The sequence below is a fragment of the Xiphophorus couchianus genome, chromosome 20 (assembly GCF_001444195.1).
Source record: "Xiphophorus couchianus chromosome 20, X_couchianus-1.0, whole genome shotgun sequence".
Lineage (NCBI taxonomy): Eukaryota > Metazoa > Chordata > Actinopteri > Cyprinodontiformes > Poeciliidae > Xiphophorus > Xiphophorus couchianus.
The window spans coordinates 26,826,727-26,854,554 of record NC_040247.1 but is presented as its reverse complement, the minus strand read 5'-3'; the positions used below and the strand labels follow the sequence as shown (position 1 = coordinate 26,854,554).

General features: G+C 40.2%; 2 protein-coding genes and 1 long non-coding RNA gene across 5 annotated transcripts in view; 1 reads left to right on the top strand and 2 right to left on the bottom strand.

Moving 5' to 3' along the window:
- Positions 1-10,038, bottom strand: part of prickle2b (prickle homolog 2b) — a 111,428-nt gene extending 101,390 nt beyond the window's left edge. The window contains exons 1-2 of the mRNA XM_028001910.1: positions 9,843-10,038; positions 9,315-9,400 (exon numbers count right to left, since the gene is read on the bottom strand). Of these exons, the coding sequence (XP_027857711.1) occupies positions 9,315-9,400; positions 9,843-9,884 (128 nt within the window). The 5' untranslated portion in view covers positions 9,885-10,038. The remainder of the gene's footprint in view (positions 1-9,314; positions 9,401-9,842) is intronic.
- LOC114135008 (uncharacterized) lies at positions 9,673-16,746 on the top strand. 2 transcript variants are annotated; one of them, XR_003593512.1, is made up of 3 exons: positions 9,673-9,910; positions 11,135-11,213; positions 16,528-16,735. It is a non-coding gene; the product is annotated as an uncharacterized LOC114135008 (long non-coding RNA). The 2 variants fall into 2 exon arrangements; XR_003593511.1 differs by lacking the exon at positions 11,135-11,213 and having other exon boundaries at positions 16,528-16,746.
- Positions 13,791-27,828, bottom strand: part of adamts9 (ADAM metallopeptidase with thrombospondin type 1 motif, 9) — a 60,924-nt gene continuing 46,886 nt past the window's right edge. Inside the window, exons 31-40 of one of the 2 annotated variants that reach the window (XM_028001908.1) lie at positions 23,443-23,613; positions 23,130-23,324; positions 20,870-20,999; positions 20,324-20,418; positions 19,959-20,053; positions 19,698-19,831; positions 18,778-18,872; positions 17,157-17,261; positions 16,511-16,619; positions 13,791-16,336 (exon numbers count right to left, since the gene is read on the bottom strand). In XM_028001908.1, coding sequence (XP_027857709.1) covers positions 16,530-16,619; positions 17,157-17,261; positions 18,778-18,872; positions 19,698-19,831; positions 19,959-20,053; positions 20,324-20,418; positions 20,870-20,999; positions 23,130-23,324; positions 23,443-23,613 — 1,110 coding nt within the window. In that variant the 3' untranslated portion in view covers positions 13,791-16,336; positions 16,511-16,529. Of the gene's footprint in view, positions 16,337-16,510; positions 16,620-17,156; positions 17,262-18,777; positions 18,873-19,697; positions 19,832-19,958; positions 20,054-20,323; positions 20,419-20,869; positions 21,000-23,129; positions 23,325-23,442; positions 23,614-27,828 lie in introns of those variants that run through there. The other variant, XR_003593508.1, reaches the window with a different exon arrangement.

The following is a 27,828-nucleotide window of genomic DNA, read 5'->3' as shown; positions in this document are numbered from 1 at the left end:
GGTTCTGGTTTCTTCTGGCCAATTTTTTGGTAACCAGCTCTCTGTCTTGTTACATGACTTCTATGAAGGTTTTAGGGTTTGAGCACAAAAATCAGCATTTGAAGCACTGATATTTTCCAGTAGAATGGTTTGAATAAATAACAGACAAGTCGTAGACATAAATTTAGGTGAAGGTAAAAGTCTTGATAGAGGGAATACATCTCCAGACCAGCACCTGTCACTGACAGACACAAGGACAACACGTCAGAATGCTAATTTTGTCAGTGTCGGATGCTTAAACTGAGCCAGTAATGGAGTATATGTGCCTTTATTTAAACCAGAAGCAAAAGACTAAACTGGTTTGCCACATCCCAGCAGGGGGATTGGGTCGGGATGACATGAATTAACAGTCGAACTGGGGCAAATGAGTTGGAAATTGCAGTCCTCTGCACAGTAGTAAATGTTAACTCCCTGACAGCCATGAGCCCGCCTCCCTTTATTCACAGTGACAGTTCAAAAGCAGCTCAGCACAACGAGCCTTCATTAAAGGCCCGGATCAGGCAAAAGATCTAGGTGAATTAGTTCCAGTGGGAAACTTCTATCTTTGCTAGTGGGGGAAAGAGGTGAAAACTGTCTTATGTGGTGATCGGATGTGTAAAGAAAAAAAAAAAGATCTGGATCAAAGTAAAATGGGATTGGATTGTCTGAAATATTCATATTCCACCTTAAATTCACTGAGAATGAGTCACAATGGTGTGACCCATTTGTGTCTGTGAGACGAAGACATTTCTGATGCCTATTAGTTCTAATCCAGTGCTTAAGCACCTGTTCCTGATAACAGTGATGGAGAAACTATATAGATCGGGGTGAAGCTGCAGGGTCGACTCTGACACACACTGCTGTTATGTTTAGTAATTTAGGAAAACAAAAAGTTGAATTTGATCAGAAAATTGCACTATATATTGATGTATTATGATTAGGTGAGATGAATTAATTGGATAATTTTACTTCTGTAACATGAAGGGTCATACCTTCGTGCTACATGCACCATTCAGTCGGTTGATGGGAAGATTTGTGTAAATTTTACATACCTTATATTCTGAGGTATTTGATTACACAATTTCACAGTACAAGCACAGACTTCAATGCAATATTATTGGGATTTTACATAAAAGATCAACAGAAATTTTGCAAGTTTTACTTTTATTTTCATACCTCCTCAAGAGTATCCTTTCTATGTTTTCCATTTCTACAACTTAAAAGAGTTGAATTTACTCCTGTTCCCATAGAAATCATTAATAATTTATTCAGCAGAAATGAGCTAAACATTTTACACGAAGCGAAGGTAAATCAAAAAACAGTGGCCTTCGGTATAGAATGATTATTTTTCATTGGTTTAGGTCGATAATATTGATTGGACAAGCAGTTTGGGATTGATCTCATCGTCCAAGTCACAAAACGGTCATGCGTAGTCAGTGCTAGCCCGACTATAGCTCCTATTTGAACTATCTGGTGGACAATTTTAACACAAATGAAATCTCTAAATAGCATCTGTCGAAAAACTGTTAATGTTTATCATCAACGAGTTAGCTTCTTTTTTCCCTAACGCACCGGTGCCTGAGGACGCCTGGATGTTAAATCTTTACTGATTCAGAAACAAACTCATTTTGGTCGCTGTTGAAAACCAAAATGAGTTTGTTTCCACAAACTAACCATTCATGCATAATTCCCACCCATCAATAAATGAACAAGCTGTGCCACATTTTCTTGTGCAACAGGAGGAATAAAAAGAAAAGTGACACAAGCGTCTGAGAAAGAAACATGTTTGCCCCCTGCTGGTTTATGAAAGAAAGGAAAAAGAAAGTGATTTCTTTTTTTTTTTTTTTTTTTTTTTTTTTACACACATCGATGTCAGGTTTGCTTTTAAATCCGTTAAAACTAAATAATTTAACAGACTTCAACTTGTAAGGAAGACGCAGTTTGGTAGTAGTGCTCAATATGAATTTGGAGGTTTTTAGAGACTTTGAAAGCAGGGAAGAGACACAGTCGGCCTGGTTAAAGGGACGCAGTCTGAAAAAGCAGCCTTCAGTGACCACCGACCTCATCTTTGAGTCAACAGGGACAACTTTTTCCTCCACATGTAGGAAGAGCTTCAAGATGAAGGAGCTGCAAGAACACAGTTCTCGATCACAGGTTTGGTTGTTTCACATCTTTCAAGCTACCAAGTTGAAAGTATTAGTTACTGTACAGACGGTCTTATGGCACTAATGACAGAAAGTTCCAGAAACCATTACGAGAACTGAGCGGTACAGACACCTGACACCTCACAGCGTCTCCTGTTACACGTCCAGAACCCACCTGGTGGATGAAATGACACCACCCACTGGGACATGAAGCATACCACAGGAGGAAGCTGAATCGGAGCCAGATCAAGTGATTTTATCTACTAAAAAAAACACACACACACACACCCCCACAGATGCAGCACATACGGCACGAAGGAAGATGACGGCGATTTGGAAAGAAAAGATGACATCATAAAAAGCTTTCTGAAGGAAGAGAGCAAGAGCAAATGGTCTGACCGTAAAGCTGCACAAGCTGCTTGTTTTCATTTTGAAATAGAAGGGGAGTGGAGAGGAAATGAGAAATCCTGCAGGAATTCAGCCCTCCGTCTGTAACCTCAGTGTCTTTTCACCTTGCATGAGCCTGGCTCCTGAATTTTAAAACGCTGAATCCAACAGCTGACCGGCAAACGATCCCAAAGGATCTGTCAGGCCCTGAGCACAGTCCTCCAACAGAGGGCTGTATGGAGGAAACAAGGAGTAATGGTAGAAAAGATGAGACAAAGCAAGCAGGGAATAAGAGCAGGGAGATGGAAGGAGAGAGGTTCAGTCAGAGACATCTGAGGAGCTGAAGGACAGAAATATCATTTATTTTAAGGTTCCCAGTCATACTCCACAGGATCCTGAACTCCTGTCAAAATAAAACCCCCTAGAAAAAGAATCTCCTCCAGATGACAAAGACAAAGAGCACCATTTACAGGCAAACTGCCAAATTTAGTGAGTCTCATATGATATACAGTATATTACACTACACAATCACATATAAATTTATGGCAGCTCCTTGAAACACTGTCCATTCTGCAACAACACAAAGGAGCACAAAATCTGAAAAGTGTGTCACACATTTGTATAATATTACCTCCCTTCGTCAATATTTTGCGTAATCACCTTTAACTGAAAGTACATTTTTTGCACATTTAGACACTAAATTTAGCTAATTCCTCTTAGCATGACAGTTCAAGCTCATTAAAACATGCTTTGATAAGCATGTTTGTGTGCTCATGATTAAAATGTGTGAACGTTCATTATAATGATGGTTTAAAGTTCTTATAATGGTAAGAAGATTTCACGGAAACGATAATTTATCACGACAACAATAAATTCTATTTAATAATGTCTGAAAAATCACATAAACAGCATGGTAGGTTTTGTGACATTCACCATTTTCTACACTGTTGATTTCAGGAGTGCATCAATATATGAATAAATTTGAAAATATGATTAAGCGTGCAGTTTAAGGATAAAAATTCCATGTTTTATGTAACTAGTGTTTGAAGAATGCTAGTTCCAAAGTCGCAAATGAGTAGCAAATATTTTGATAGTTTATGGTTTTCATGTAACAAAATGTTTTAAAAGTTTAACAAATGGGAATACTTCAGGAATCCCATGTACACTACTCCCATCTTCTGTTTCCAAACCAAGGAGAGAGTCCACCAAGTCAGAAACTTTAAAGAAAAAAAAACAAAACTTATCTCTGTGCCAAAGCACAAATAAATCACAGTTGTTTGGGACGAACCACCAATGGGTTATTTGTCCCACCTTGTCTCCTTATTCTCCTCTGCAGCAGCCGCAGTGCATTCATACGGCGGAGAAACCCTGACAGATTTATTTGCCCGGTCGTCTTGTTAACACAGTGAATAGCCGGGCCGCCCAGTGTTATGCTGATCAAACTGGGTTATCGAGGGGACAGACGTCAGCGAGTCATTCACGGCCGGGTTAAAACTCAACCTAAGTCGCTCTCATTCTGCTTCAAGCTCTATCTCCGCTCCTTTCCTTTCTCTCTGTGTCTTCTTCCCCTTATGCGTTGCTTTTAGAAAGCTAATGTTTCACTTTAAACCTCGCTGCAAACAAGCACAGGCTTTGTTCACTTGCAGTCAGCTCTGGCAAAAAGCTGAAATGCTTATGTTGTGCAACTGGATGGCTGAAATGAAGACAAACAACAACTGGTGAACTTTAATGGGATGAATACATGAAAGCACATTTTTCATGTTTTCTTGAACATTTTTTCAAGAAAATGTTCCAAACTGTTCGGGTATAAACTTTTTTTTTAGAGTTCTTTATTTTGATTTGAGAACAAAAGGACAAATGGAAAAAAGAACAAAAGAAATAAAGGACAGAAAGAAAACACATAAGGAAGAAAGGAAGGGTGGAAGGAAGGAGGAAAGGAATGGAGGTCAACATTTACACCATGACATGGAGGATAAAGTATTTAAATAAATATTTTCTTCCTTTGCATGCTTTCTTTCCTGCAGTTAGCTGGTCCTGGAAAATATTGAAATCAGATTCAACACTTCTCCAGGCTTTTCCAGACCGCGCTCAGGAACCCTGGCAACCGTACCCGTCAAGAGCCACGTCTTGCAAAGCAGGTCAAGTGTAACGTTCAAGCGCTAAAACACTCCGGCCGCGTGCAGAAAGAGAGCCATGTGATCTCGGCTGATCAAATATCACAGCGACACTCGGGGCTCATGTTAATAAGCTGGTAATGAGTCTCATTAGCACAGAGAAAATCAATCAACCTAAAGGCAGCCATTAATAATTCAGGAGGAACATGTAGCGCAGGGACCGCTCTGAATACTAACCTGGCCTGAACAGCCGACTCAGCTTCCATAGTTACACCAGCAGGAAACAGAACAGGCGGGCGAAGGAAGCTTTTCTGTCGTGTGTAAGTTTTACGATAGAAAGAGAGCAGCTGTTTCACCTAAGGTTAGAGCTAAAGGTGCAAATAACCTTATCAGGTAGTTTCGGTCATTTCAGCCACTTCTCTTATTTGAAAATGACAAACTCATTGAAGTTTTTCGGCTTCCCGACATGGACTTGACTTATAGCCGTCATCAATAAACCAATCAATGCTTTTAAGCAAAGGCTTGAGGTTAGCCTGCTTTATTCAACCCCAAACCAGTGTGAGTGTTTGGGATCATTGTCCTAATGGAACACCCATGTTTCAGCCATCTAGTTGGTTTGACAAATTTCAAGGTAATTCATCTTCTTTATTGTCGGATCAGTTTTCTCTCTTGTACCACCTTCACTAGCCATGAAACAGACACATCACACTACTACCACCACCGTGCTTGACAGGACCGTCTCCTCTGACCATTAAACTGTTCTCTCTACAATTTTCAGCCGAGGCAAAGGATCCTGGTTTTTGGGAGCAGAGTTTCTCTTTTGGTAAATATCCTCCCAAGTCTATGTTGAGGAGAAACTCATTTCACTGTGGATAGTAGTGGTTGTCAGGCTGGTCCAGGTCGATATATTTCTAACCAATTTCATTTCCACAGAAGGTGACCGCTTGGATGAAAGAGTTGACAATTTGACACAACTTGGTTGTTCCATCAGGACAATGACTCCAGACACACATCGAAACGGGTCCAGTAAGACTTGCATAGAGCAAGACCCAACCTAAACTCGTTTTTTTTTTTTTTAAATGTGTGGAACTTGGATCTGTTGCCGGGAATGCAACCGGTTTAAATGAACACAGCTAATTTTGCCAAAACAAGTGAGCAATTGCAGAGTGCCAAGAGTTATTTATCCAAAATTGTATGGACCATGTGGATCAGAAAACATTTTAATTTATTCAAAATGGACCTTTTCACATTGCATCACATTGCCACTCACAAATAATAGTTCTAAAAGAAGACCCAAATTAATAAGATAGCCATTTCCATAATGAGAGTATGTAAAGTTCTGACATGATCTATACATCTAAACTCCCACCAGGTTCTGTGATGGATTCTTCCTGAGACCTTTAAGGTTGTTACACATGAAGTGTTTGGTTTGCCACACACCGGAGCCTAACAACAGGAGGACATTCTTGAGGGCAGTGTTTTGGTAGGCCAGTTGGGGTGGAGCGGATCTTAAGTACACACAACGCCACACTGTCTCCCCTTTCTTCATCATGAATAGGAAATGGCTCAACACCCTCAGTCAGCTCACAAGAAAGGGCCAAACTGAAAAACACAGCTGTGCTCAAAGTGGCAGAACCCTCTAAAGGTTCAGTACGAGGTGGAGGCAAGGTGAAAGCAGTGTCAGTACTTGTTTATTTTAATGAAAGCGCAGCAGACTACTAGACTTTTTCACATGCTGTCATGGTACTAAATCTGTGAGGGGTATGAATAATTGTGGGCCTAACTGTACATTCAGCCCTACCCCTAACCCTGAGCTGATCAATTGTAAACCAGCTTTAGATCAGGAGTAGCATCAAGACATTATTTGCCCATTTCTTTTGCAAAAAGCCTCGAGATCAGTCGGACTGGATGTAGAACTTTGGTGAATATAAACTATAAAGTCGTGCCAATAACTCCTCATCAAATTTAGGTCAGAACTTTGACCGGACCACTTGATCTATTTCTGGTTGTATGTCTAAAGGATTTAGCATCTATCAATCAATTCCAATGATATACATGATATATAATGTATACATAAACAGTTTCAATGAAGCACTCTGTGAATGGCTGACTCACATATCTTTGAGACACCTCAGTTATCGCCTTTGACACATTTTATTACATAAAATATGCACCACTATGAAGTAAAACATGTATTAACCTTTGTCCCATCTTTCATAGTATGCTTTTTAAAAACTCCCGTTTTAACCTCAGTGTCACTTTTAGTTTGTCGCATTCCAAAGCTGTTGCACCAGTGCCCACCGGTGTTTATGTAAGCCTTCTGGGGGAGAAAACTTTAGCTTTTTATTGTGAGACTACAAAGACAAGCAATTAAAAGTCTGCATTCCTGAGCTCACTGTTGCCCCTGATAGTTTGCTTTAAGCAAAGAGGGGACTGCGTGGGTATTCTGGTAGTCTAGCTGCTGTCGAGGGCACCAAAATGTCTTTGTGAAAGGAGAAACACTATTTAGGGTGAGTTGTGCTGCCATGTAGGGCTACATCTTAAAAGAAAAAAAATGATTCCAAAGCTTAGAACTTTATTAGTATTCTTCCACAAACAAGCAGAAAGTGCTTAAATAGACAGCAGCTGTGACGGCGTCTCTTATTTTACCAGCAGTAAAATAAGAGACAAAATCCTGTTGCCTTCTACTTAAATTTTCTCAGTCCTGGATGACTGAGAATTTACACCAGTGCTTTTGAACACAAATAATTCTCACCAACCCACTGACAAGCAGCTTCAGCTTCATTGTAGAAATAATCATCGGTCGACATCGTTTAAAACATTGTTAAAGTGACGTGAGCGGCGCATTTCCTGCCACTTCATTAAAGTGTGACCCATGTTGGTCACACTTTAACGCCCCTAAATGAAATCACCTGTAGCTCACAGCAACACCACATCCCCATACAATGTAAAGCCTGTTTCACAGTGTAAGCACAATGATGACTTACTTGTGACTAAAGCAGGAAGAGGCAGCCCTGTGTGCTGGATGTGTCGTCTCCAATGGGGGGACATTTTTTATTCTCTTTTTTTTAATCAGAGAATGAAACCATGGCTTCCTCACAGCAGTTGATGAGACGGCCGTCTTAAAGGAGAGGTTCCTTCTAAATGCTGCTTCACTTGAAGAGGAAATCTGAAGAGTTACTGTTGCCAAATTAGCAGCAGCTTAATGAGCAGCTTACATGTCACAACGGCGGCGAAGGAAATCATTTCTGGACATAAAAACAAACACCGGACTTGCCACCTAACAGGATGCGATTGATTTCTTTGTGCATGACATATACATTCAGTGGCATGTAAAAGTATTCATGAAACTCGCAGCCACAAAATATAATGTATTTTATCGGTATGCCACATAATAGACCAATAGAAAAAGGGATAACTGTGAAGTGTGGGGGGGCGGGGGGGTGTAATCATACATGGTTTTCATTGTTATTTTACAAATAAAAATCTGGCAAATATGGCCTATTCATCTATCTTGAGTCAATACTTTGTAGACTCAGCTCTTGCCGCTACAATAGCTGCTCTCTGTGACAAGAAATGCTCTGATTCTTGGTTGGATGTAGGTCCAGATTTTAACTGGACCATTCCGATATATGATTATTATTTAATCTACTCTGTTACACTGCATCTGTGGCTGGATGTTCAGGGTATTTTACCTACTGGAAGGTGATGCTGTAAACGAATCTTGAGTTTTTCTCCAACAGCTTTTGTTCGAGGCGTTCTGCTCGGCGTTCTGTCTTCTCATTAACAAATTCACGGAACTCTTCAATAAATGACAGATTTTAGGAGTGTGTGACAAAACGTTGTCCAGATCAACAAATGCTGCCACCAACGTGTTTTATCATGGGAGTAGATAAAGCTGATGGGCAACAACAAGACTGTGTCTACCATGAATAAATTCCAGGTCACAGGAACCACCCTGAGACGGTCGTCACATACAATCGCTGTTCAGAAGAAGGTTCAGCAGAATCTGTACTTCCTGCAGCCAAACCAAAATAAGCATGTAGTTCTGCAGAGAGCATCATCAGGCCTGACTTTCTCTTCGTCCATGACTTGCTAGGTGTAGGCCAGGGTCAGGAAAAGAGCAGCTAAAGTCTCTGCAGACCCCACACATCCTGGACACAAACCGTAAGTCTCTTCATTCATGGCAAAGTGGAACTCAAGTTAAATTTCTCAGCACAAACTTGGTGAGAAATTATAAAAAATTCTCAGTTTGTTTTAAACATACTTCGAGCATCTCTGATTTATGACATATTTGTCAACAAAACAGCACACAGAGCAGCTACCGTATATTTACACTGGACAGAAATCCCACACAGGTCAACTCTGCTTTGTTAGAGCAAACTGAAGGCAGCTAGATTTTATTTTAGGGTACCAGAGTAAAATAAACTGTATTCAAATGCACATAACACCTTACAGATTGTGAAAACAACTTGGTTAAAAAAAAAAAAAAAAAAAAAAAAAGCACTTGAGCTCGTGTGTGACCTAAAACTGCAATGACATTTTGTGGTTTCCCTGGCAATAAATAAATAAATAAATAAAATAAATGTGGAAAAAAATGTATAGGGGTATGAATGCTTTTTTTCAAAGCACTGTAAATATTTTTGTCTACCTCCATTTGTGCAGAAGAAAGCCCGGGCACTGATCTCCACAGGTGATACAAGGCTGTCCCCTTTGTTGCTCCTCCGCAGGCTTCAGCTGAACGGGGGATAAGGATGAGGCAGAGGATGAGAGACTCACAACTTCAAGCAAATAACTCCTACTCTGACCGCCAGGATTTGGGTTAGCATGTTTCTTTAGAGTAAATAGACCTAATTTAATTCACGTGGCTCAAATGAGATGCTTTTGTATGCACATCAAAACCCAAGACGTTTCTTAAAGTGACAGACTGAAATAGAAAAAAAAAATCCTGGATGAGCTACTGATGACTCAAGTGTCAGAGTACAACAGTCCATCTCCATAGAAACGGGACTGAGCAGCAACAGACAGAAAACAGAAAAAAAAAAACAACAAAAAAACGCACGCTCTTCGACATTAAACAACAACAACAAAAAGCTGCGTGCATCACCAGAACCGGAAATGTAAATCGCGCAGGATAAAAGCAAAGCAAACAAAATCAAACGGATGTGGGTGAACCTACCGATCTGCTGGAATCTCTCCGTTTGGAGCTGCGGCTCAACATGACGCGCTGATCCCAGAACAGCACAGGTCAGTATCCTGTCTTCCCACGTAAAAGCGCGTAAAAATTGAAACTTGAAAGAGGGGCCCGTTCGCTGGGAAAGCTCCCCAAAGTTTAATACCTATTTAAAAAGAAGAAGGAAAAAAAAAAACGCTTCCAAAACCGGGCTGCGGGTTCAGTCCAAACAAGCTCCGTCTTTAATGAATGGAGTTCCGGTAAGCAGCTCCACCCTGCAGCTCTTCAGCCAATGGAAGGCCTGCTTTTCACCAGGACAAACTATAATTAGGAGACGCTTCTAGTGAATTACAGAGTGCATTATTAGTTCCTTCTCCGACCCAGATCTGTTATTGAAGGAATGAAAACCCTTTTCCCCTTTAAAGAATATGTTGGCACGCACGATTTGCTCCACCTTGAAAGTCTGGGTCACTTTTACGCCAGGCCGTAAATCCCAAATTCACTGTAACTGCAGAGTCACAGTGAAATATAATGTAAAATGTGGTTTTAAAAACTTACGCCTATGCTTTTATAGCAGTTACTTCTTAGAGGTATCACTGGCAAACCTTGTATTTCACTGGGACCACAAGGAAGTGCGTAATTGTGAAGTGGAGCAAAAATATTCATGGCCATCAAGTTTATTTAGATGTGGTTTTATTAAAAAAAAAAAAAAAAGTTATTCAGGTAAATAAACCAGCTTCACTGTCCCTGCTGAAGAAAAGGATTCCCACAGCATGATACCGTCATCACCACCCAGTTTCACTGCGTTTCATAACAGTGGTGTACAAAAAAATCCTTTTTGGAAGTTGTTTTTTTTTTTTTTCAGCTGAATTAGGACTATTTTGCTGAATTCAAAAATGACTTCCATTTCTCTCAATCAGGTCAGGCTTTTATTCTAATTTACAATAAGTGTGTGTGTGTATGGTTCTGTGCCTCCCTGTTGCTCTGGGTTAAATGTCATCCAGGCTCAGTTTGTTTTAAACATACTTAGAGCATTAAGCCGGTAGCCTTTTTTTTTTGTAAACCAGAAATACATTTTTGATACTTTGAAGTTTGCGAGTCCTATAGATCGTCCCAGACTGACCATTTTCAGCGTCACTTTTATTCTTTCTCTCCCCAGAGAAATTCATGATCAAAATCCATTTTCTCTTTCCTTCACGAGAGATTACCGAGTTCCTGAAGTGAGATCACTTTGCTGCTTATTACAGTATCTTACTAAACTTATAACCCTCGTATGTTTACACATTTTATCCCCACAGGACCACAAACATCACTATACTTGTTTGAGATGCTGATTGATGGACCAACACAGAGTGATGTGTGATTGTGAAGTGGAAGGTAAATGAATCATGGGTTTCAAGTGTGGCGTCCAGTTATACTCAGCTCCCCTATGAGCCAACATTTTGTAGAAGCAGCTTTTGCTACAATGACAGCTACAATTCTATTCTATTCTATTCTATTCTACAAATCTGATGTCTCCACCAGCTTTGCAAATCTAGATACTGAGATATTTTCCCATTCTTCTTTACAAAACAGCTAAAACTAAAGTCTGTTGTTTTGGTTTTTTTTGTGGGGGGGGGGGGGGGGGGGGGGATTGCAGCCTTTAGAAGGTTTTATTCCAGGATTACTCTGTGTTTAGCTCCATCCAACTTCCTCTGGATTATATTCAACTTCCATTTTGAGGAACAGCATCGTGCTCCCTGAAATTGTTTAGCTAATGTGATCCGACATCCTTCAGAGGATTTTTGCAGAACAGCTGCACTAACTGTGATCATACTGAAAGCAATTACCTGCACTAGATTTTATTTAGGTGTACCAGAGTAAAATGGGCTCAATAAAAATGCTTGCCACACTTTTCAGATTTCTTTTAGAAAACTATATTTTCCCATGTTTAAATCATATTTAACCATTTTTGTTTTGATATTTTGTTGCTGTTTTTCCTGGAAGCTAAATCAGGCCTGGCACACTTCTGCAGGTCTAAAGTTCACGGGCGAGATGCTTAAGATAATGCGAAACAGAATTTTAGGAATTATGGAGTCCTGGCCCATTTCACTGTAATAACACCCACTGCACGCATGCCGATAGCCAAAAAAGGAACATTTTTCCCAACTTGTACCTAGTTTTTTTTTTTCTTCTTCTTTTTTGCTTCAGAAATAAGAGCTAACGCAAAGGCTGTTTCTGATTTGTCGAGCCCTGTTTAAAGTCTTAATTTAGATTTACAGTAAAGAGGGGAGCTTTATAGCCCCGAGTCTCAAGCGTTATCATCATTCCTCAAGGTAATCTGGGCTGACTTTGAACGGAGGCCAAACTAGTGCCACACACACAAAATCTAGTTGTTTCACTCTTGAAATCTAGCGTGCAAGGAGGATTTTAACTTTTATACCTGCTTGGGTTGAATCTGAAAGGCTTTCAGTCAGACCTTGAATTGGTTTAGAAAGTGGGCAGCCACCTTTAAAATTATTTTTATTTTGCTTTGATACAGAAACACCAGCACTGATGTTTTGTGTGTGTGTGTGTGTGTGTGTGTGTCACTTCATTGATAGAAACTCAAAAACAAAAACTGGAGTTTTTTCTCTTTTATTCAGCATTACGACATAAGTCATTTTTACACTATAATAAGCAGAAATAAATCAACTAAAATTCCAAAAGTGTTAAGACTCAGACTGAGTGGAACTGAATGCAAAATTTGCCTTTGTGAAAAATACTGAATCCATACAACATAATCTGACAACATTTCAGATGGTGAAAAAAATATTTTAAAATATGGCACACATTCCATAATAGGCACCCTTTATTTTGAGACACCTAAATAAAATATATAGCGAGCAGTTGGCTTTCGTCCAATCTGCTCTGTGAAGGCCTCAGAGGTTTGTGAGGGAATCTTAGAAAACAAACAACATCATATAGACCAGGGAACACAGCAAGCAGGTTTGTTTGTTCCCTGCATGCATTCACTGATTAGCAGGCAAAAAAAAAATGTCTGGGGTTTTTCAACTGTTTTAGGGTCATTTTGATGAGCTGAATACAAAAATCACATTGGTTTTGCTCGATCAGGTCAACTTCCTGAACTATGGATTCAACAGGAGCATCAAAATGCACGACTTGTTTTCACATCTGGATCGGTTTGCTGGTAATCTTGGATCAGTGAGTGAAGAGCAGGAGGAAAGACTCCATCAGGACAGAAAAGAGACGGAGAATTTAGCACAATGAAGACGAAATGCTGAATTTACATGCGCTTACCCTTATCAATGTTTATTATTCAATTTGCAGAAATCCAAGTTTGTGACATTTATTCAATACACTCTGTTAGAAAACAACATTTCATTTCTCCCAAAACCTTTTTTTTGGATGAGAAATATTAATGGAAATGAAGCGAAGGTGTCACAAAATGTAATCAGTTTAGTCAGAAGATCAGATTCCTCTAAACCAAATTAGAGACTAGTAAACCTAACATGCATGTTTTTGGACTTTGGGAGGAAGCCCAAGTACACAACAAGAACATGCAAACAAATCTCTGGGAGGGATTCGAACCGTCAACCTTTTTGCAGCCGGCCAACACGACTAACAACTGCTCCACCACGCAGCCCTCAGTTGGCATTATGTCCCACCAATCTAGTGTCTCTTCAGGGGAAAAAATATGTCCTTACAATCATTAACCTTGTAATTTACTGCCATAACAGAACCAAATTAGTTCTGCATAACCCATCTATCAAGCCATGAGTGAGACTGTTCAGAAGACTTAAACTGCGTAATCATAATTACACAGATGCATTATGCAGGGGGAATTTTACTGTGCAACCATTAAGCAGACTGTCATCTTCTCGTGATATATTTATTTTTTTTCTGTTTTACCGCACAAGACCAACTGCTGTGGAAATGATGCATTAGTGAGCGGATCAGACAGAGAACCATGACGCACGTCAAGCATTTTTATTACAATCCAATCATCGCCACGTCTGCGTTTCATACATAAATCACTATTTTAACATGACGCAAGCAAATACTGCTCATACATTTTTATGCCGAAAGGTCTGAAATATAAATGACTGTATTCATACAACAGAAGAAAAAATAATAATAATAATAATAATACTGCAAGATTGTTCATTTTATGGCAACACTCGTCTGTAATCATTCATAGCCACGATTTTATGTACAATCACATACATAGGTACAATAAATACTTGCATATAAAACAAAAGTCATTTTACAATAGTAAAAGAAATGATACGTGTGGTGTTACCTGGTAAACATGAGTTAAATGTAAGAAGAAATATTAAAAAAAGAGGACACACTTAAATAAAATAATCCCTTCATTATGACACCTGAGAACCTGATTGGACTAAGTTCTGACAATCAGAAGTGCATTTGTCAGTCATGACCTTCAGTAAGACACAGCCTGTTTTCATGCCTGTGTCTTTAAATACTTGCCAAGTCGTAGATTAAGACTAGTGAATTTCCTTTGGCTGAAGGCTGCGCACATAGGACGCCGAGATAGCACCACACACACACACACACGCACACACACACACACACACACACACACACACACACACACACAACGGCTCACAACAGTAACAAAAATGGCTTTTTTTCTTTTCTTTTTCTTAAAGTCAGTTATGTATAATCCACGCATTTCCTTCTGGACTTTCTAATATTTTTTTTAGCAGATCAGGTCACAGTAGCGTGTAACAGTGGCTAGAGAGGAGCAAAAAAATAAAAATAAAAATAAAATAAAACTGCGCAAAGTATAAAGTACCCTGATTTCTTCATATAAAACGACAAAGCAGAAGGCCAGAAGACGATGTGCAGTTTGGACAGACTCGGATATAGAAAAGAACGTGAGGTACAGGACGCATGAGCAGCACTTTGGACAGACTGACTTGTCTCTAGGGTCAAACAACCCCCGCATCTTCATTACATCTCCAGAGTATCTGTGGAATCTTATTTGGCTTGAGGTGAAGTCTTTTTCCTCTTATTCTACCAAGAAAATAGAGCGAAGACGCCCAACTAACAAGACTAACAGCTCTTTTCTGGTTACTGCATGCTGGACCAGAGGACTTTAGCTTCCTTTGATGTGTGGCATCTTAAACTCTGCTTTACCTGCAATCAGAATCCTGTCATGTGCCTTTTTACACAACTAAGCAGAATTACAAAACCCTGCAAAAGCATCCAGACCCTTGAACTGTACCGAATTACAACCACAACCTTAAAAGTAGCATTCAGCTCCTTTTTATTTTAATGCCACTAAATAAAATAATACAGGTCATCTGGAGTTCAGGTTGTGGCCAATTTTGAAGAAGATATAAAGCTAGCACCCTGAACGCACCACCCCATGGTGACACATGGTGGTGGCGGCATCATGCTGACAAAAAGGCTTTTCTGTTTCCTTTTATTTTTATTTAAAAAAGATATACGGTATACAGGCACTTTACTCTTTTTGTTAGGATTGCATTAAAAATCCTAATAAAATTCAAGGAGTTCTGGTTGTAACCTGGCCAAATATGAAAAGCTCCTAGGAATGTGAATTTTATTTTTCCGCAAAGCACCGGTACATCTCATATTTTTTTTTACCACCTGGGTAACTTTGTCCCCAAGACGTCGAGAATCTGTAGAAGCCAAACTGCATAGTAGAAACATTTTCATAGCACCTGATCCCGTCGATTTCCACTTACTTAAACAACCTCCAACCTCCTCCTCTCTCCAGTCCAAGCGAATGAAAGCCAGAGTTAGCAGCGAGGCAGGATTCCCACGCAGTCCAGTTGGGTTCAGACAACCGGTTTCAGATCGGATCAGCCTCAAAAGCAGCAGATCCGAGGAAAATTTAGCTGGACCGTGTATGTAAGGGAGGGGAATTTAAGCGCGGAGGTCGCGAAGGAGTTCAGCGGCTCAGTAAGTGGAAGCAGAAGCGCACAGAGTCGGATCGACTTACCGCAGGACAACTTCTTAAAGGTCCGGCAGCTAACAGCCGTTACATAATGCTTGTACGTATAAATGCTGCTGCTGCTGCTTGAGGAGTAATTGTTTTTTCAAAAGAAGACTGCATGAGAACATTTGGTTTGGAAACAATCACAACGCGATTACTGGACTTATTGGAGAGAAACAATCACACACTCACACACGCATACACATATATGGCTGCACTGCATAGTAACTTTAAAGTTAAACATTAATGATAAAATGTGGAAGGCAAATCTGACATAAACTGCATTAATACTAGCATATTTAGCGCAAGCATTAGACAACAAAACCTTTAAATTATTTTACAATACAAAAATAAATGGCCAGTAGAATAAATAATAGATTTGATCGGTCTATTTACAGTACTTACAGTGGAATAATTTACACTATACACACACACACAATGAGTCAAAGAGGTGATGGATGAGTTTGAGCTCCAAGTTGGCCGTAGCACCATTGATGAGGAGGAAAATTGAGCACCAGAAGAAAAATACACAGCGCTGCAAGTAAATAAAAGCAAAACACACAATCGGGATTAACATGCAGCCGTTTAAAGAGCTGTCCAAGAAAACGTGTGTTAGATGAGCAAAAATAAATGCTGCCAGCAACTTTTTGTAAGCAGAAATATCGCATTGATATATTTGTTTTATCTTCTGTAATTAATGATAATGCACCTGTTTTGTTGCTGCAGATCTATTCAACTGTGACAGGCAGAGCGTCACCAGAGGACGGCGTACATTTTCCACAGTACCCTCCGCAGATCCCTGTCACTCTGCTGCCATCCTGTGGACACAGAAATAATGACATGAGCTGACGCTTCAGTAATTTTTCAAAACAAATCAGTGAGCTGAAACTGATTAATTTATTTCAATCATTTTATTAAAAAGAGACAAAAATATATTATGTTGATTAAAAAAACCCATAGTGATGTATTTCTTATTCATTTCGGTCAGTTTTAATTATTATGGCTCACAGCTAATGATTCACTTTCTTAGAAGATTTCAACATTAAATGAGCCAATAGAAAAAGGGGTTTTAAAACAGAAAGGTGGGCATACTAAAGATTATTTGTATTCAGTATTTAGCAAGTGCTGCAGATATAAGAAGAAAACAAGTAAATCAACTTAAAAAGAAAAAAATAATCAACCAGAGGTTTATGAGCCGATGTGAAGGTGAATCTAAGGAAATCGAATACGGTTACATGTTTGGCAAGTGATGGATGTGTGTGTGTGTGTGTGTGTGTGTGTGTGTGTGTGTGTGTGTGTGTGTGTGTGTGTGTGTGTGTGTGTGTGTGTGTGTGTGTGCGTGCATGATGAGGTACCTGCGATTTCTGGATACGAGTGACCGCATAGTTTCCCTGGGAGATCCAGGTGATTTCCTCAGCCACCTTGAAACCTGTTCCTGACAAGTTGATTCTAAACCGTCCCTAAAGCAAGACAGCAACATAAAGAGTGGGTACAGGTCCAAGTGAAAGAATAATGCAGTAATTAGAGTCAATTATGAGAAAAATATGCATTTTGAGACATAAAATAATGAGACTCATCGAACATACACAACAGAGACACATAAAACAGCTGGTGAAGGGCCAACTGTTTTCCAAACAAGATTTTAGCACGTAGTCAAAAAACAGTTCTGTCAAAGTAAACATAACCATGCATTAAATTAAAGGCATGAAAGTCATACCCGCTTATTTTTTTCACAGACATGCTTTAATATGTTGCAGCATGAAGAGGACGAATGACAGGTATGTTCTTATAGTTTCAACTGAAGGCCAAAGTTTCATTCTTTCCTATATTACTATCGCCTTATTTTTAAAGTGAAACCTAATGGCGGTTTTTGACATTTGGCCAAACGGGAAGTTTCCCAAGGCGGCATCAGGCTGTAGGGGAGAGTGGTACAAGAATTATATCTACAAAAACAACTGATTTAATCGTAGCCTAACAAATTTCCAATAATCTTATGCGAGTGCAGCCAATAAGGAACTGACTCTGCTGCGCATCAGGGAGTTTCTGTTGGAAAGCGGAAGATCAGATTGTGTTTGTTGCCAACCACAGAGTACCAAGTTGAATGAACAAAGTTTTCCGTGGGATCTTCTTCCCTTTCACCATGAGTGGTTGAGTGGTACCTCCAGCTACGCTCAACCAGGAAATTTCATGAAGGGGAGAAAGTAGCAGCGAGTGTGACGGGTGGCAGTGGGACGGGGCATATCCAGGGCGCCATACGCACAAGAACCACTGCTGGCAAAACCTGATGTTTGACATGTTTTTTCACACTGTTTGTGTTGCTGTGCTGCTTGTGTGATATCATCTGGGTTAACAGACACTTCCTCCATCTCTTGCCATTGCGTATCATGCCCGGCGGGAGAGTTGTTTACATGCAGGCGCAGCTGAGCGAGCTTTCAACAGCCAAGGAAAAATGTCAAGAGTAACGCAGCAAAGATGAATTGAAGGAGATGTTGCAGACGGAGGGCAGGAGCAACGGGGAGAAAATGCGAGAGGGCCGTCTGTTGCTTTGTGATTTGTTTGTTTTCCTGTTGAAATATTGGAGGTTTCATCTAAACACAAACGCATCAGTCCCCTGCCTCGTCTCACAGCAGGATGAAGTCTCTTTGGTTCAGGAGGTGAGGGATAAAGTGTCCCTCGCTGTCTTTATGTTGTTTTGAATAAAAGCTCCTGCTGAATGTAAAAGTCATGTCAAAAAGAAGAAGGAAGCTTAAATCCTTGGCTCCCTTGACTCCTTCGACTGAAACAGGAGCGTAGAAATAATTTACAAACTCCAGCTGCAGAAGCAGAAGCATGCAGCTTTAATACAACGGGTCCATTAAGTGCTTCCCACTATTTTTCCTCTGTTTTGATTTGTCTTTTTTGCGGTTGAAGACATGCTCTGCATAAATACAACGAAATGCCTCAGGGTAGAGTTCAGTCTTTGCAGATGACGCTCACCTGTGGACAGTTGGCCAGACTGTAGCAGTCTCCGGCTGTGGCAAACGGGACAGGACTCTTGCCGTCACGAGTGAAAGCAAACCGCCAATCTGAAGCTAAACATCGAGTAAAAGCAGAAAATTAAACTCAATGGGATCCAAGAGCGAAACAAAACAAAAAATGTTTCTAAAGGATGCATTTCACATAGATGTGCAACCGTAAATCTATGCTAATGAATAAAGAAATGTTGCGCGACATTTGGCAGTGTCTTGACAAAAGCATTCTCACTCGTCTTGTCAACGTCTATCAATGTCAATATGCTTTTTTTATCTTTCACAAATAAAAATATGAAAACTGTGGAAGGCATTTTTTATGCAACAAATTGCCACCAACCACAATGGAATGGCTTAGATTAAGTCCAGAGCCAAATGCAATTGAGAATTTGCAACAAGTTTTGAAAATTAATGTGAAAATACAGACACAACTTGACAAAACCGGGAGAGACATACCAAAAAGAACAAATTACTTACTAAAGATGAGAACTAATTTTACTTTTACTTATACATTTTTGTTTTGTAAAAATAAAACTCTACCTTATTAGTTTATTTTTACTTCATGATTGTGCACTACTTTCACTCCTTTTCTCAAATGTAGTTGCTCTAGAATAGATAAGTTTGCTGTAATTAATGTGACAAAACATCAAGCACTATGAACACTTTTGAAAGGCAATGTGTTTTTCAATCAGACTAGTCTTCTTGGCAGTGTCAGTGCGATTCAGCCGTGCCACAGCAGTTTTATGTAAGCCTTGCTAATGTCTGTTGTTTAAACTGCAGACATCTTGATCCCATTAACCCTCATGAAGCTGGACATAATTAAAAGGACAGTCCACATTTGAGTGTAACGTAGAGTAAACATTAGCTCTGGGTGCGTGGGCCACTCACTGATGACGTTCATCTGTCTCAGGTCCAGGCGCACTTTAGAGAAGGTGGTCATGCCTGCGGCGGTGTAGTCCCTTCGGCAGTCGCAGTCTTCTCTTCTGGAGCCGTTGGCAGGACACTGAGTAGGGTCGTTGAGCCTGGAGAATTACAGAGGAAAAACCTCAGCTTCGGCTGACATGTCCGTGGAATTTCCTCATTCCACGGACATGTGGATTTTTGTAATAAACCCCGACGGCTCTCCTTGTTATCCTGCTGGAGGTTCACCTGAAGCCAAAGATCTCAGAAAAATTCTCCTCTTCTCCAGTTGTCAAGGTGATGTACTCCTGTGGAGTCTCCGTCTGCATTCCTGCACAATAGACCTGATGGTAAGACAGACAGAGGAGGAGTGAGAGTTGAGATAAAGGTCAAGGAAGAGAAGGTTAACAGGAGGAAAAGGGCAACAAGGTTTTAGAAGGAAAAGGAGGTGATGGAAAAGTACTATGGGCAAATTAAGGTCAACTCCAGACATACAATCGAATAGATGCCTGTTGAGCTTCACTCATTTCAAAATATTAAGCTTCTCAATGTGTCTGGTTCACAGAAGAGAAACAACAGATCCTGTCTGTACTCAGGAGGTTAAACTGTCTTACCTTGAAAGCTTTTCCTTGAACACTGAGAAAGTGTTCACTGTCTGGAATGGGGCCGCTTATGCTCTGAATGTCAAGACAGCTCAAAGGCAAATTGCCTTGGAGACAGGAGAAAGAAAGCTAAGTAAGAACTCAACTGAATGCTATTTATTCAAGAACAGACATTTTGCTAAGTCATGTCTACCAATGGACCCTATCTAACTAAGCTAAACTATGGGTAAAGAGTCAATACACGGAACAATAAATCTTGAAAGTTTAAACTCGGATGCGGACTGCTTCCCCCAAAAATTTCTGAAATGAATGATTCACACTGAGTTACAAACATTTTGCAAGGGCTGGATTTGATCTGATCCTATAACAAGAGATGCACTGAGAAATCTACGTTTGACCAAAACTGGTGTTTTTTTTTTTTAGCTTGATTCAGCTGTTGTCCAACTCAAAACACAGATTCCATACCGCATCATCTTTAACTCAGACACTGATTGGTGCATCTCTACCTTTTCACCTATTAGCACAGCAACAGCATTCAGGTCACTTAGCAACACTCACAGCTTGGATTACTGCAGACTTTTCTGCTGTCAGGCTCTTCGTTTGGAGAACACCTGTTGCTTTCTCGTCCGTCTGCCGACACACACTGCACTGTCCTCTCTGCCACACCGTCCCCACAGCTTACCGAGCACTGAATAAGAGTGAAGACAACCACAACAACGTAAAAGTCATGTTAATTTGGCGTAATTTATTCTGTTCAGCGTTTGGTTTTCAAGCTAGCAGTGTAGCTTCTACAACAGAGTGTTGGAAACTTGAACATTCAATTTTAGGCCTTTTTATGAAAAGAAACCCTTCATATATTAAGTGTAAGTACACCATGTTCCAAATTATTATGCAAGTGATATTTTCTCAGATTTTCTTAAATGCAAATGATGATCAGTATAATTTTCAAGTCATGAACTATTACAGTACAAATCAAATTTTACTGAACAAAGCTCCCCATGAGAACAGTATTTTTTCAAAAGTGAAAAACTCAAAATGCACTGTTCTAAATTATTATGCACAGCAGATTTTCTAAACATTTTATGGATTATAAAGAACTGCAAACATTCATTCTTTGAATCTGCAGCATTAAGTGGTCACATGTACTAAAATCAAAGCTATTTCAATCAAACAGAGTTACATGTTAACATTGAACCCCTTCTTTGATATCACAGCACAATTCTTGCATCCATTGAACTTGTGAGTTTGTGGAAAGTTTCTGCTTGAATTTCTTTGCAGGATGTCAGAAAACCTTCCCAGAGCTGCTGGTTTGATATGAACTGCATTCCACCCTCAGATCTTCTGCTTGAGGAAACTCCAAAGGTTCTCAATAGGTCAGAGGTCAGAGGAGGATGGTGACCACACCATGACTTTCTCCCCTTTCATGCCCATAGCAGCCAATGACACAGTGGTATTCCTTGCAGCATTCATTGTCATGCATGAAGATGATTTTACTACTGAAGGTCTGGCTCTTCTTTTAGAACCATAAAATAATGTGATCAGTCAGAAAGTCCATATACTTTGCTGAGGTCATTTTCACACCTTCAGGGTCTCTGAAGGGGCCGACCAATGATTCTCTCCCCATGATTTAAGCCCAAAGCATGACTCCACCACCTCCTTGCTGACGTCACAGCCATGTTGGGACGTGGTGGCCGTCCACCATCAATCCACTACTGCGTCCATCTGGACCATCCAGGGTTGCACAGCAATCATCAGTGAACAATTAATCTTCATGTACGGCTGGGCCCACTGCCACCGTTTCTGCTTGTGAGCTCTTGTCAATGGTGGCCCAATAGTAGCTTCATGCACCGCAAGCCTCTGGAGGATCCTCCACCTTGAGGTTCCAGAGGCTCCAGCAGCTTCAAATAACTGTTTGCTGCTTTGTAAGGGCATTTTAATAGCTGCTCTCTTAATCCAATGAATTTGTCTAACAGGAACCTTCCTCATTAAGCCTTTATCTGTACAAACCCATCTTTGTTCTGAATCAGCCACAAATCTCTTCACAGTACGATGACGCTTCAGTTTTTATTAAATATCTAATGTTTTCATATCTTGTCATACGGCACTACACTATCTGATGATTTTCTTCAGCAGAAATCCTTTCTCTTTCCCATGTTGCATAAAACCTGTGGCCTGCTTAATAATGTGGAACATCCTTCTTCAGTAAATTTCCTTTAATTGAGCTCACCAGACAAACTAATCAACCAGCTCTCTGAAATTAATTATAGTGATTCAAAGAGCCCTGACACACAAAACCATCTAGAAATTTAATAGCACAACAAAAAATTTAATCTTTATGACACTTAAATCCAATGTGCATAATAATTTGGAACCTATATTCACATAAGCTCTATAGGTTATTTATTATCTGTTAAAAATGTAATAATCTTCAAATCGCTTTAGGATAATGATAATTATAGCTCAGACAGACTCAAACAGGATTATTTCTGTTTGTTTATTAGATTCTGGGGAAATTTCCAACATTGTATAAGTATTTATTTTTAAAATCCTTTTTAATTTTACTACAAATTATTCACTCATATCAAATTATTTCATCATAATAGTTTTTGTGTAGACTGTGAATGTGTCACTCCCGTCTTGAGAATTAATAGTGGCCTTTTGTCGTATTACGTTGTAAAGCTTCAAGTGATCCCAGGTTGGTATCGACACATTTTTTAAAAGCAGACTTTCAATGAGGCCCAGGGCTTGCGTAAATGACATTACTCTCACTCGTTCTTTTTAATGACGACACAATATTTGGCTGGACAGTCTAGCTCACCGGTCCCCAGACTCCAGACCTCCACTCCTGTGGAGGTGGACATGTGCCCAGATTACAGGGCATGTAGCCCTCTGGGGGGGTTCCAGGGCAATTGGACAAAGACTGATGGCCGTACTCGTAGTTGTCGTTTTCCACGTGCATCTCGCTGCAGGAGACAAGACGCTGTCGGTAGCCCTGACCACAGCTCACCGAGCACTGGAGGAGAGAGAAAACCACTGGCATGAAGGAAGGAAGGGCAGCATTTCTCAACTAACTTAAAAGTCGGAGTTGAATAACGAGAGCGAAATAGGACAGAGACGCAACATCGGCTCACCTCCGTCCACTCCCCAGTGATCCAGATTAGCTCACAAGCCTGTGTGTTGCAGCTCTCTATGTCCGGCGGTCTGATCTGGTTCACGCAGTACATTTCATGGACCTCGTGATGGTTGTAATCAATGCACTGCAATGCTCTCCTTCGATGGCCCGATCCGCAGGACTTACTGCACTGTTGAGGAAACGGGACGGAAAAGATACGGCGTAACATCGGGATTGTTCCACTATTGGTGGGACAAGAGAAAGTATAGTGGAGGTTAAGAAGAAAGGAGCAAGATGAATTAAGTTTGTGTTTTTATCACACAGAACAAATAGAGGAAAATGTCAAAGGAAACTATCACAAGAGGGAAAAACAATGTGCGAACAATGAAAATATTACTAAAGTATATGTACCAGAAATAAGACGGTCACCAGTATTAAAGCATACAAATGATTTAAGAAAGTTACACTTCCTTAAGGTTCCCTTATACTGGGGCGTGCTGTGGTGGCGCAGGGGGTTAGCACGCCCCACGTTTGGAGGCCTTAGTCCTCGTCGCGGGTTCGACTCCCGGTCCCGACGACCTTTGCTGCATGTCTTCCCCCCTCTCCTCACCCTCCTTCCTGTCTGCCTACTGTCAAAAAAAAAATACGAGCCACTAGCACTGCAAAAACTCTTTGGAGAAAAATAAAAAAGGTTCCCTTATACTTGCTAGTGTGCTTTAACGTCCTTTTTCAAGAGACCAAAGAGGAAGTGTCCATTAAGAATAATTTTTTAATGGCATGTTACATAGAACACCACTGTGACTCCCCCACTTGTTGTTGCACACTTCCAGGCAACTGGCCAAAAGAAAAATCCTACCCCCTGCCCCCGCATTTACAACCAACACAAGTCGGGACTGATTGGAAATAGCCCAGGGGGTGAAAAAAAAAAAACATCACAGAAACTAGAGGAATGCCACCCATGACTATCATTAAGGTAACGCAGCTTTAAAACTACAGTTGGCAAGCATCGGTACTTATTATTTACTATATTCAAACTTGTGTCTCAATTGCCGAAGCACAAAAAGCTGGAGGAACAACTGTACATTGCTTCAAGGAAGGCAGGATAAAAACACATAACCATCAAAATACAAAAAATATGACGATTTATCAAAATACAGAAGCTGGTTGAAAGCCTGGAGTAAAAATGTATCCAGACTGAAGAGAAACATCAAACCTTGTGACATTTCAGTCTATTACAGCCTTCTACTTGAAACATTCCAGCTGCGTCAGAATCAGAAGTGTTGCCATGGCTACATCCTGCTGCAGCCGCTCCTCGTCACTCCTGTAATGTTGAACCCTGACAACTAGAAGAGCTGTGTTTAGCTGTGTTGACAGGCACTACAGTGTCAGAGCGTCTAAGTACAACTATCACTAAGATATGCACACATCACGATAATTTGTCACAGAGCTTCCGCCTACGGGGACAAAATCTGATTTAAAGAGGAAGGAATAACACTTATACTGGTCCTTGAAGGTACGGCTCCCGAATTTCAGGAATTCGGGAATTAATTCGGACCAAAAGGCTGGGACTTGCACACTCCTCTCATTGCTAATTAAGCTCTGTTTTCAGAAACGCAGTTCATGCTGCTTCGTGATCCAAATCCGACATCAAGTGAACTTGATGAAGAAGAAACTCCGTCTGAACTTTCCTTTAGAAGCGACCAAAGCCTTCAGCATACAGAAAGTGAGTTTAGCAGAGGGAAAAAAAGTGTTCTTCAACTCTTCAAACTAATTGCACTTTTAATATCAGACGTTTTAAAGAGAACAACTTGCATGAAAGTACTGAAGAGGAAGAGCTGTGGGAAAACTGAAGCAGTCTGAGGCATAACCAAAACAAGGCTCTGCTTGGAGACCCAAACCCAGCAGGGGTCCCCCAAGAACTTTTGAATTCTCACAGTTTTATAAATTTATTTTGCATATCAAGAGCCTGCTTTTTAAGTAAATTCAGTGGGCTGAAAATAGCAGAATTCAAATGGCTTTACTTTATTACAAATATAAAACTGATATTTCTTTCTGCAGATTTCCTTCAACCAGTCGACTGGCAATGTGCAGCAACATGTGGGGGAGGGCCAGTCCTGCCCTAACTTATGCTTCAAATAGTTAAAGAAAACTCAGATCTTTTTACCTTTGTGTTGTACTTTAATTTTGGTTCCAGTTCACATGTGTTATCTATGTCAGCAGTCATGACTGATTGCTATGTGTTTTACTCATTTCTGCTTTTTGTGTTTGTGCTGGCATTTTGCATATTGTAATAGTTATCAAATCAATTTTAGCCATTAATTGCCAATTTACCTCAGTCACTTTTAAGCACAATCATACAAAGTTGGCCCAGTGTTGTAGTACTCGAGACCGGTCTTGGTCTCGAGACCATTTGGTCTCGGTCTTGTCTCGGGCGCTGAGGACTCGGGATTTTATTTCAAGACCAGTGAAGACCGCAACTGTGGAAATATCACTAAACTTACAGCATACTGTCCACTTTATTTGTTAACATGTTTGTTTTCACTCGATGCCAAACGCACCGATTAAAATTCAAGTAATAACGTGACGTACCAATCACGTGTTTCTGTTACTCCCCCCACCCCCTCTCCACCTTTCACTCGCACGCTGCGCTCCGAGACAGACATGCGCAGTGGTTTCCTTTGAGCGGAAGAAGATGGCTGTCTACTCGTCAGTAATAGAAATGCGCCGCATAAATCATAAGAAATCCAATGGCAACAGCTAATCCAGCAGCGCTTCGCTTTCACACACGGTGGGGACTACGTCTAACTTTTACCGTCACTTAGAAAAGAAGCTCAAAGAAAGCTAAGCTCCGTTGACGTGATGTTAGCAAAGCTAGCTGTACAGAGACACAAACATTTGTGATGAAAAAAAAAGTCACTCACTGCGGTGAATTATTGTGTGGAGGTGTTGATTAACGTGTCGCACATATGGGACAATAATGTGTCCAAAAGTCTGCAATTTAGTGATGAGACATTCACGAACCATCCGAGTCTCCTGAACTTCTCTTTACTAAGAAGAAAGGACTGGAGCCTCACTGGGAGCCATTCTTTGTTCTTGTAATGCTCTGCGTACACTGCAGTAGCTATCGTTATTTTATTTAATTATATACATTGATATTTATTTAATTAGCAAATAAATAAAACACAAGAATGAAAGAACACGCAGAGCATGCGCATTGATCTTTGATTGTTTTCGTTCAAAATGGCAGCTGTAATGTCTGCCATGATGGCATTTAGTGCTGCCTGGCTTCATGCAGTGGGAGAGAGGGTGAGAGCAGTCATGGTGAGAGCAGTCATGGTGAGCGCCTTGTGCTTGGTTACTTCTTGCCTGTTGCTCTTTGGTCAGTGTTCATAGTTGAGCGCTGTTTAGTGTCAGGGTATTGCCTCAATTGCTATGTTTAATGGTGCAGACAGTGGTGATGTCTGACATGGGCAAATGCCCAGGGCATTATCTTTTTAGATAAGCAGAACAAAGAGTTTGTTAATATTGATTACATTTATTTCAGCTCTAAGTATTTAATATCTAGGTGTTTTTATGGGAATGTGAATCTTTCAGATCAATTTGATTAGCAATTTTGATCATATTTCACATTTTACCGTGTCATGTAGCGCGGGGCGCTGGTCTTGGTCTTGACTCAGTCTCGATTTCCCTCGGTCTTGGTCTCAGGTTAGGTGGTCTTGACTACAACACTGAGTTGACCCCACCTTCCTGATCCTACCTAAAGCAAGAAGTCTATAAAAAAATTACCCAATCTTCTCCATTTATACCCTGACTTTTACCCAACACCCACTGGAAATAGGTGCATAGGAAAGTAGGAAGGATGGACAGATGGTTGGATGAGCCAACTGTGCCATTTTAAATAAATATAAAGTACAGAGTATGTCTTGAGAATGGAAGTAGTTTGCATTGTTGAACTTTAAGTTGCCTAATGCAAGTATTTATTTCAAAAGTTAAATGTTGTAAAAAAAGAAAGTGAGGTTTGGAAATGTATGTTTCCCGAACCCAAATGTCAGTTATTCAAACTTATGTCATTTATGAGTAAGCAAATTTATAAATTTTTGTCTGATTATGTCCTTTGTAAAATAAATCAGCTCTAATAATCAAACAATTGAATTAATCAAATACTGTTTCATTTGTACAGAAGTGATTTTTAAAGTGAGTACTTTTTGCTTCAACTTGAATAATGCTATTTTGAAGCAATGCCACCATTCATTCACCTGGGTTTCAGTAAAAATAATTGTTTTAATAATGACCCCACTCGCAGCCCGTATCACTCCAACGCCCAACCTCTTCCAGCTAGCTTTGTAGCTCTGTGACGCATTTCTAAACTTGGGAAAGATTAAATGTTTTCCCTCAATGTATTTTG